This window comes from Nelumbo nucifera, chromosome 4, assembly GCF_055504915.1.
Source record: "Nelumbo nucifera cultivar China Antique chromosome 4, China Antique-T2T, whole genome shotgun sequence".
In the NCBI taxonomy this organism is placed as follows: Eukaryota; Viridiplantae; Streptophyta; class Magnoliopsida; order Proteales; family Nelumbonaceae; genus Nelumbo; species Nelumbo nucifera.
Genome location: NC_142652.1, coordinates 22,633,277 through 22,643,823, shown reverse-complemented (window position 1 = coordinate 22,643,823; position 10,547 = coordinate 22,633,277). Strand labels below are relative to the sequence as shown.

The 10,547-nt window shown below is 38.5% G+C and overlaps 1 protein-coding gene across 19 annotated transcripts; it reads right to left on the bottom strand.

Moving 5' to 3' along the window:
* Positions 1-686: 686 nt before the first annotated feature.
* LOC104597843 (transcription factor bHLH49) lies at positions 687-6,473 on the bottom strand. Of its 19 annotated transcripts, XR_016085547.1 has the most exons (11): positions 5,062-5,294; positions 4,792-4,978; positions 3,476-4,638; positions 3,147-3,377; positions 2,978-3,043; positions 2,813-2,881; positions 2,199-2,270; positions 1,912-2,109; positions 1,565-1,712; positions 1,390-1,480; positions 1,262-1,297 (listed from the first exon to the last, which is right to left on the bottom strand). XR_016085547.1 is itself a non-coding variant. In XM_088903285.1 (10 exons), exons 3-10 carry the CDS (start codon positions 4,358-4,360, stop codon positions 1,260-1,262), a joined length of 1,650 nt encoding a protein of 549 aa, XP_088759411.1. In that variant the 5' UTR covers positions 4,361-4,638; positions 4,792-5,190; positions 5,650-6,168; the 3' UTR covers positions 687-1,259. The 19 variants fall into 19 exon arrangements, 11 of the variants coding, with proteins under 11 accessions (XP_088759411.1, XP_088759409.1, XP_088759413.1 ...); XM_088903285.1 differs by lacking the exon at positions 1,565-1,712 and adding an exon at positions 5,650-6,168 and having other exon boundaries at positions 687-1,297; positions 4,792-5,190; XM_088903283.1 differs by lacking the exon at positions 1,565-1,712 and adding an exon at positions 5,327-5,473 and having other exon boundaries at positions 687-1,297; positions 3,476-4,978; positions 5,062-5,190.
* Positions 6,474-10,547: the final 4,074 nt, after the last annotated feature.

Genomic DNA, 10,547 nt, shown 5'->3' with positions numbered 1-10,547 from the left:
CACTTTTCTGGGTCTACTGTCTACACTCAACTGGGTCAGCATTCTGCCAAAAGGTAATTGTGTTATCTATCTCTCTGCCTCGTCTTCTTATTTTTGTTTTGCTTTCGATGCGGTTCTCTGCATTCTTGACGCCTTTCAAGCTGATACTGGATCTTTGATGTATTGAAAACAGCTTTTTCAGCCACGCTGCCAACGCATTGGCTCCACTTGAGTTGAGTCCACTAGATTTTAGAGACCAAGAGAATATTTCAGCCAAATTCAGAGGTGGGCTATTTTGATTGCGACGGCCACTTCTCTTTATGTCTTTTTGTAGCCTCTTTCTAGCGTAGAGGTTTTGTTCTACCAAAAACTCCATGATGAATATTGTTTGGACCTACTTAAGGAGGGAATCTGCTCATATTATATTTTGATTTAGCATTATCATAGATTTGTGGTCATCAAGGGAATCTGCCCGTAGACCCAGTCCCCCTCTTTCTTTCCTTCAAAAGAAAACATAATCCACTTGGACAGATGTTTATTTGTTTCTGCAGCAGGAGCAGGACAATTATTGAATCAAATTGAAAATTTTTACTCAAAAATATCATTGAAAACCAGTAGACTACAAAGAAACATTTTTCCAAAGAAAAACAAAGACAAACGATGCTGAAGTATGAGACAGACGTTTGACACGATGCCTCATCGAGAAATGAAAAAAAAGTAATTTCATTTGTTAATATATAGTAAAGCTTACAACTTCCAATTCCTCCCACTTAGAACTGAAAAAGCACCACAAACATGAGTTTCAACAACAAAATCCAAACCTAAGCAACTGATCTTCCCCCAAAACGCTGCCCAAAATTCACAAAAGATCATCCGGTGTGAGTGAACCCCGTTGTGCTTCTCACACACTCTCCCTCTCTCTCTCTACATCAAGATATATCCTTTTCATTGGGAGGACGACAAGAACCTTTTATCTCCTTGTACAATGGATTTTCTATCTTGCATATAGTACTAAAATGAACAATTATACCTGTATAATATACTTCATAATCCTTGGAGGTAGAGTTGCATTCTCCTCCCTTGGCTATACAAACAAACTAGGGACCATCAGCCCGGGCTTCGGATTCGTAGTATCGCGAGGAACAGATGTGTCTTCTTTCAGTTGAACAATGGTGGGATGTATATTTTTGTCATAATAATTGATTCCAAGAGGAAGCTTTTGTGAGCATTATCTCCTTGAACATGCATAAGGATGTGGTACCAGATACAATTAGCTGAAATTAAAGCTCAACTTTCATATGTCCTGGTGGCAAAGAACCTATTAATGCAAAAGAGAAGTTGTAATTATTATAAGAAAACAAACAACAGAGAACGATTCCTAGAGTTGAAAAAAGAGGGAAAAAATCTTACCATTTAATTCTTGGCTGTTGAAAGGAACACTGGAACCTAAACTCATCTGGACAACATTGTGAAGTTCATCATCAACCCAGAGGTTGGGTAGCTGTAGAAGATTAAGATAATAAGGCAACTGTGAATGCACATTAGGATTCACATGCATCTAAAATCCAAAAGGAATACTTTGCACCTTAATTTTGTGGGCCACCAAGAGAAGTCTTGGCCCATGCATACTTGGCTGTCTTATTGATACTACAAAGGAGAAGTCCCTTTCTTTTGTCCTTTGTCTTTATTTTATTCATTCTACATATCATACATGTAAAGCAACACAAGATTCCCTGCCATTATTTTCTTTCATTACCCATTATTTAGTTAATTATCTACTTAATCCTTTGTCTATTTGCAACAACAACTATCAGAAAACAGAAAAGGTAAAAGGAAAATTGCAAAATAGACCAGATGGAGTGCTGTGTTACTGTAAGATAAGAAAACTAAGGGATATGGAATTAATTATCTTCCTAAGTGCAAGGATGGTACCTGCGTGGTTTCTTTGTATCCTCCATTCATGGCAGTCAATTGTGAATTAATTGTCCTCCTAAGTGCATCCGGGGGGTTTGCCATGCTAGGAATCCCAGCTTGGACCAATCCCTGTTGAGATGGATGTAACTGGGGATGAGCCATGGCCATATCTGGAGAAAAAACTATTGTAGAAGGATCACCTCGTGACTGAAGAATCTGTGGTGAAGTACCAAATAGTTGGAAGAAATCAGCATAAGAACACTCATTTGTACATTTTGTGTGTGTGCTTGTGCGACTTCACTTACATCTTTTGCTAGGAGACCTTCGATGTTGAAGTCCAGCCGTGGATTAACAGCTGCAAGCTTCATTGACAAAAACTGCAACGAGAGAGAAATTCATATTTCCAACCATGAACAACAAAGTTCTTAGGAGTGATTATTGCTAATAACAAATTAGATTAGAATGGTTCAGAATAGCAACAGGCACAAGGGAAACAATTAACATTTCCTCTCCATAACAGGGATTTAAACATTTGAAAGCAACATGGATGAAACCTTTTTTTTTTTTTGTTGTCACCATTTACCATTATCTACAGGTTTTCAACACTTTTCATTTCATTCTCTCTATTATAGAAATGAGTTTCAAATGGTCAAAGTTATAAAGAGATTTACATTCCTGATCTTTTTTTTTTTTTTGAAAATCAGCAGAAAAGTCATTTAGGCAATAAGGCACCTTTTTCCAGAAAAAAGGATAAATGCCATTTTTCCTATTATATAAACTACTGTATCAACCGTGTCCCATGCACAACTCAAATAATGGATACAGGTCAGGTTCACATATCAAACTAAATAACCTTTTCAAAAATTTAAGTATTATGACTGCACAATCTAGAGATTCCTGAGTCTTATTACCACCATACCTCCACCTGACGTTGCAGTGATTGTACATAGTTAATGATTTCATCCAGCATGAGTGCCTTCCCTGTGACCTGTTAAACCAATAACAGTCATAAAATAAACTAAAGCTACTACAAAGGTCTGGGAAACTCAGCTTATATACCCCCTAAGGTATTAGCTTCAGATACCTTGCTGCAACCAGGGACAAGGTCTTGAAGAAACTTCATCCTCTCACTAATCTTTTCCCTTCTTACCTATGATGTGAGAAAGGGAAGAAAAAGTAACCAACTGAAACCCAGGATTAAAGTATATATGGAGGACGAATAAAAACCGAAATCCAGTAGGAAAAAATCTTACTCTTTCTGCAAGACTATGGCTGTTTGTTGCCTGGCCCCTCCGTGCTCTGACATGAATGTAATCTTCCTTTGGTGCATCCGAGGCCTGAGAGTTATCTTTACTGTGTTTTCCAGTAGGCTTTGCATTGGTTGAAATTGGATTTTGTTCAACCTTTTGATTGGTTTCAGTATTGTCCTTTGCAGCCTCACCAGGTAGTTGCTGGGCCCCTTTAACCTGGTCAAGCTCATTATCCTACCATAAGAAATTACTGAAATGAGTTAGAAAAATTGCATAACTCAAAATTAATCAGCTATAGCAGATAACAAAAAACTAAAATTTGTTATTTCTACCTGACCACTTCTTTTCCTTTTCTTGCCAATTCCCTTACTAGAAGAAGGTTCACCACCAGCACTTTCCAACATAGATGGATCGTCCCGACCACCACCACCACCACTGCTGAACTCAGCTTCTTCAGAATCATGGCTAGACACACCGATTCCTTGTTTTGCTTCATGAGGAGGCCTTACAAAGTTCCCAGTTTGTCTCTCATTCTTCATCGAACTCCCTTCAGTGGCCCCAAGCTTAGCAGATGGGGAGATTTCTTTGGCAACTTCAGGCAAGTGAGGTTCATTGTTCTGAGATAGAGCACCCAATGCAGGGTGTAGCCTACCAGCTGAGAGCTCCTCCAATGGTCCATGGACCATTCCACCTTTAGAATAGGGACTCAAGGATTGGGGCATGTTTAAAGGATTCACCAAATCATTAAAGTTCAAGCATGAGAACCGGGCAGCTCGCTCAATGAAATCAGAATCGGCAGGAAACTGAGACAAGCTTTGGGGGAGGATTCCAGGGTTGCCCTGCAAGAAAACCCCACCTTTGGAATTCCAGCCTAGGTCTAGAACTTTATCAGAAACCGTGCTTGAACAACCAGGCAACCCTTTCCTAATGGCTACCGTGTTGGAAGTGGTTTGTACATTATTGTCACAGAAACCCAAGCTTTGTGAATTGGAGTGATCCCAAATGGTTGGGCAAAATGAGTTTACCATAGGAACAGAGGAACCCATTAGATTCCCTTTACAAACAGGAATCGAATTGTCTGCAGGAACTAAACTCATTGACTGATTTGTGAGATTGGCACCACCAAATCTCCAATCTGAAGACATGTTAGATGAATGATAGTTCACGGGATCACTACTCTTCTCCAACCCAAATTTATCTTTGTCTCTCGTATCCATCTATCCTCGACAAGAGGTGCAGCAAAGGATGCAAGAAGAAGAGAATCTTTCCCGACCCCAAAACTGGTTTGGACTAACAATAAACAAAGAAAAAGAAGTCCAAAACTGGAAAAGAAGAACAATTCCGGGTGCACATAAACACTGTAAGAGAGTCAAAGATCAAAATAGAGAACTCTTCAGTCTCCCAGCATACAAAGCAAGGAAAACAAAACCACTTGGACCAAGAGCTCAGAAACCAAAACAAAGTTCACTATAGTTGCAGAGTTTTTACGCTCAATCTATCATAAAAGCAAAAGAAAAGAAAATTATAAAACTTTCAAACAACAGATGAAATCAACCTCAAGTAAATAATAAAAAGAAAGAGAATAGAGTTCAAACGGTGAAGTAGAAATATAAAACAACAAGACAAGACCAAATATTTTGATATGTACCAGAGACCAAACAAGTAAAACTGCTTCTTTCTTCAAAGCTATCATCAAAATTGCCACTTCCAAACTACACAAGGGAAGAACCGAACAGCATAAACCCGCCTCAAAGACAGAGCAAAGAAGTAATTTGAAGGAGTCAAGAAGCAACCAAAAAGATTGATTTCAGGATCAAAACTAACCATTTAAAACCCTGCAGTAAAAACCCTAGTCAGAGCTCCAGAACAAGCTCTGAAATAGAGAAAGACCCAACTAAAAGTGGAAAGGGAAAGATACCCATTTAAGATTCTCTGCTACTTTTGGCATTCTGCTCTCCATTCAAGCCTTTACTGAAACTTTGTTGAATTCAGACCGTGTTGAAAGAGTCCTATTTTTTGCTCAGAGAACTTCTGTATACTGCCATGTCTGGTGGGAGAAACAACACGAAAGGGAGAAGAGATCAGAAGAGCTCCTGAACAATGGCAAGAGAGAAGGAGAAAAGATGGCCTGGGTCTATGAAGGGGAAAAGAAAGGATTAATGACAAAGGCTCTGCATTTATACCCACGCCGGAATTTGAAAGAGAGCCATTGAATGATTAACCACCGCCACTGCCACCGTAAAATAGAAACACAGAGAAAGCTTCGTTCACCACCTTTAATTTTCAAAATTTTATACATATATTTTACCTTTTATTTTCAATCAAATCCTATTTTAATCCTGCATTTTACACTTGTTTATACTAGCTTTGAGCTAGCAGCTGACATTGCCAACTCTATAAAGATTGTTTTTTTTAATCATTTTCCTACATGTCCTTCTTTAAACCTTGGGAGCTGAGTTTAAAAATCTTATTTTTAAAGAGGTTTGTTTGGTCAAGAATCTCTTACCATCCAAAGTTCTGGCTGATTTTCTCGGCAATTTCTCTGTGCGAGATATACTGAGCTGTACACAGACTACACAGTGCAGAGTGCAGACCCAAAGGTAAGACCCACCCCCAGAGGCCCAGATTTTGCATTATTTTTAGAGGGTGCCCTCTCTCTCTCTCTCTGTATGTGATAACTGATAACTTGAACAACGTATCGCTGCATCATCCTCGCTCCATTTGCTCTTGATGTTTGTATTTGAAAGGACAGCCAAAATGGAGGGAGAATCCTCTACTCGTCTCGTACATCCAGAGTTGTAGTTATTATTACACGTACCAAGTGAGCGTATCCATCACAATACAAGGAAGGAAGCAACTGGTGAGGCTGGCCTGCCTCAGTAATTAGTTAATTACTAATTACACAGTCCACCACCATACACTATCCGCTTGCACTCAAAGCATTCAAATCTCTCTCTCTCACACACACATATTCTGTGGGATTCCTGGTCTCTGTATCAGGGCGGGACTCTGCGCTTCAATGGGTCACGTTGGAATGATAGAGGAAGAGAATAAAAATGATCACAACCATCAATCTGGTTTAGTCTGAGAGAAGAGACATGGAGAACAGTGAAGAAAGCAAAAACAAAAGATGGCCATACGGCCTGTAAAGGTGTTGTTAGGAAGGAAAATAGTATCCATATGGTGAACCCCAAAACCACTAAATGCGGATCCCATTTGTGTTGATACTATGCTTGGCAAGGAAGGACAACCAGTGGCCATACTTGACACGACCCCCCAACCTCCATGTCAAGTACGCTTGGAAGGAAGAGTTCAACCTTTTCAAGCCTCAAGCGCTAGATTGGGATTTGGGATGGATATTTGGGGATCCCATTTCAAATCGTGACACAGAACCAAACAAAGCCTTATCCCAACTATTTACCATTTCCTCTTTGAGCTCCCATTGCTTAGATTGAACGTCTCAATCCAACCCATTTTGTTAGAAAATTCTGAAATCTGACCCATTAGCCATTGCATTGTTGATTGCTAATTCTCAGATAATTAAACCATTGTTGGTAGTAAGACAGACGCAAAGCGGACAGCCACAGGCCTCAATCATACATAGAAGCCCATTTGATTAAAAAAATCTCTCAGAGAAATGATTGTTTTTAACACTTTTTTAGTAGCAATTGGTGAATTTCCTTTTCAGTTGCTTGTGTTTTATCTCTAGACACAATGGATACAAATTCGTGCATGCACGTAAAATCATCATGTTTATAACACCACCTTGTTTTCAATAAATTCAATTGGAAGCAGACCAGGCTGCAGTGGCAATAATTGAAGCCCCCCCCCCCCCCCAGAAGAATTTCTTATTGGGTTTGGGTTTGGGTTGGCACAGCTAGCTCAATCCAGTTACAAAATTCGTCCAGATCCAGCCCGGTCATTAGATTGGACCTGGTGGGTCTATCTCAATTCTCAAACCTTGAAAAACCATCGGGTCTGACTATGGATTTGAACCGACCCGACCCGAGTGGGTGGATTGCCAAAAAGGACATTAATAATGTAAAGAAGTATATAATTGTTTAGGGTGGAGTCAGGGACACGCAGAAACTATTACATGTGGAAGGAAGGCGTAGGAAGGTACAATTGATTTAAATGGTCTTTTCCTACTTCAATTCCAAAAGTCATTTTTAAAATTTTTTTCCAAACACCATAATTCTACTCCGAGAATTTGACGGGATGTCAAGTCACTTTATTCCCTCCCGCCCTAGGCCCTACCCTCCACCAGAATTTGGTCCAGCATCAAGGAGATGTGAGGTTGGGATTCTTCTGCTACTTGTTTCAGACTGAGACTGTGGCTGATAGAAAATCTGAGCTTAGAGATTTCATGGGACGTCCAGATTCCCGAACCCTCTCTTTCGAAAGTTGAAACCATATAATTTCTTCAGTCTCCAATTTCTTCTCATGGATTTCATTATGGGTTCCTATTTCTTTGCCCACACGGCAGGCACAAGTCCAAAGCATGAATTGTATAAGTGCAAAAATACCAGTGCAACCAGGAGACTGACTGAAGGACTCAACTGTTGAGTCATCTTGATTCTTGACTCTTGAGAGAAAAAAAAAAAAATTATGAGGATAAATTGTGTCTCTGAGCTGTTGAGACATCTTGAGATAAAGTTTCCTTTTCTTTTGTAAATCTAAAGGTGTAATTCTCTCTCTCTGCATTACCCCCCCCCCCCAAAAAAAAAAAAAAAAACCTCTCTCTCTCTCTTGCCATTATTAGTTGTGGCATTGGGAATTGCATTCACCAAAACCCAAGCTTTAGAATAATGGAATCTCTCTAATACTTTGTTTTATAAAACTCTAATCTATTCTTAACCCTAAGCTTTAGAAAAATGAGCATGTAAGAGATAAAATGATTTGTGTTGATTGGGTGGGTTTCACTATGTATTTTTTTCTGATATTACCTCCCTCTACTCAGTCTATCGAGTTTGTTTAGAGAATTTTTTATATCCAAATACATAATAAACCATGCACCAGAGCAGAGAGAGAGAGACGACAATGGGCAAAACCTACCACAGCATTAAAGAAAAGCTGGTTTAGATTCCTTGATGCTACTTTCTCCAATTAACTTATATGGGAAGCCTGAACCTCGGCAACTGGGGTGCTGCCATGTGTGATAGCTCCCTCCCTTATTAGAGTAGGGACAGACATGGAAAAGCTTCTGAGGCTTTATCGATTAGCAGCAAAGTAGCATATATTATATATTAAATGTAATAGAGAGATAAAATAAAAGCTTAAAACTATATGAGTAGTGAGGTTGGTTGGCAATTGGCATGACTCTCCTTTTGGGAAAGCCAAACTTGGCAACCAAATCCAAACTAAAGTAACCATGGGATGGGAGTTGGGGATTCGACATCTCTTGGAGGGATTCCATCGTGCCATGGATATAAATTAAGTTGTTAATAAAGGAGGCTTTGGCTCCTGAGCTTTAATCAATTAAGGGAAGTAGGTGTGTAGATCAATCTTTTTTAACTATTCTTAATTTAATCACTAATGTACTTTGTTTTGTTTAAATTATGTATAAATTTACTGACTCATTAGGATCTGTTTGGGAGGGCTTCAACTTTGATCGAGCTGTTTTTACTAAACTGCTTTGAAGAAACGATTAAAACAAGTTTCATTGGAAAGCCCGTTTTTTTTAACCGAATGATGATGTATTTGAACTTTCCGGGTTTTTGGGTATTTCACCAAACATAACTTCTAGGCTGTTCATATAGAACCCATCTTGTAAAACCAGAAGCTGCTGTGTGAACGCCCTCCCAAACAGGGGCGCTGTAATTCTGAAGATGCTAAATACCATAATATGAGAAACCCAATTGATTAATTCAACTTATACAAGAAATTTCTAAAATTGACTGAAGAGAATAAGAGGAGATGTCAGCTTGGCTTTTTATAAGAAGCAATGAGGCATCAATATCTCCTAAAGACTTGTGAATTTCATGGAAACATCACGGTAGGACATAATGAGATGGTATTAAATGATTGCTCTCATGCTTTTGAAGCATCTTTTGGGTCGCTTTATTTGGGACCTAACTCAATAAAACTACTTTTTTTTTTTAATCATAGGGGATGCTTGTCTCCTCCAACTGTGGGGATCTAAATCCAACTTTCCTTTGAGTTTCAGTAAGATGAATTCTCTCTTGTGTCCATCTCCTTTATTGCCAGTGCAAGCTAAGTGTTGAATGGGATGGGGACCCATCACTGAGATTGGAAGAACCTCACAACCCTATCTCTTCCCCCTCCATGTTAATAGCGATATCTCTAAACAGTTCTCAGTTAAAAGGTTAAAAGAAGACGGTTAGGTGGCGTTTAGAAGTCTAGAGCCTAATTAGGTCTTAATTGTTGGGGTTAAGAGCTTGTTTTATGTTTCAATACTTTGTACTGCAAAATTAATCCGTTTGTCCAAATTAAAAAATAAAAATCAATCTGATTAAGGGTGGCCCCCTAATTCGATAAGTTTATAATTGGATTGAATATGGATGCACCCTCTTGAATCCGATATGATCTGCTTTGATTTGATTTAAATGAATAGTTTTTATATATTTAAAATCTATGGTACATCATCATCATCATCCATGCCTTATCTCAATCATATGGGGTGGATCAAAATCTATCTCCTTTATATCTATTAGTTAAATTGTATGAATGTTGCATTTTTACCTAAGATTCATAGGTTCAAGTTTCATACAAATTTTCAATTCATTTTGTTCTTTTCTTTTCATTTTAGTTAAATTTTATTAATGATGAATATATAACATGTTCGTAATTTTTAATTTAATTTATTATTGTTTTTTTTGTTTTGTAATGAAAAGATTTTTATTAAGCAAAAAAAGGGAACACAAACACAGGAAACAAACAACAACACAGGCATAAAACAAAGATTCAGAAGGAAAAAAAAAAAAACAAGACAAGAAAGAAGAGAAGACAGGACACCAAACAAATGACCCTATCAAGCGAACAAGTAACAGAAACACCAACTAGGGCCTAGGGGGAATGAGCATCTCTTATTCCCAAAACGAGAACAATCCAGAGATAAAAACTCAACCAACCAAGGCGGAGGCTGCAACCAAACTGAGTCCCGGGCTCCAACACCCTTAACTGCAAGTTCACGAGCAACCTTGCTGCAATCCAAATTGACTAGATGGATAATATTAGATTAATACCCTATTGCAATCCAAATTCAATTAAATCCAATATAAATCTGATGGATAATATTCATTTACTTTTTTGTTTCCCACATGCTATGGTCCAAACAAAGGATGAGGTTTACATCCTACCTAAAGTGCTTTTATAGAAACATGTCCAGATTTTTTACCCACAAACTCTTCCCGCATCCCTACCCATAAGACATTACAGCCGCAC

What these genes read in the sequence shown, in the direction of transcription:
- LOC104597843 (XM_010259576.3), bottom strand. Translation starts at nt 4,360, where the DNA reads ATGGATACGAGAGACAAAGATAAATTTGGGTTGGAGAAGAGTAGTGAT. An exon ending in AAAGGAAAAGAAGTGGTCAG is followed by an intron (nt 3,378 to 3,475) that starts GTAGAAATAACA and finishes TTCTTATGGTAG; the next exon opens with GATAATGAGCTTGACCAGGT. An exon ending in TTGTCCCTGGTTGCAGCAAG is followed by an intron (nt 2,882 to 2,977) that starts GTATCTGAAGCT and finishes TTGGTTTAACAG; the next exon opens with GTCACAGGGAAGGCACTCAT.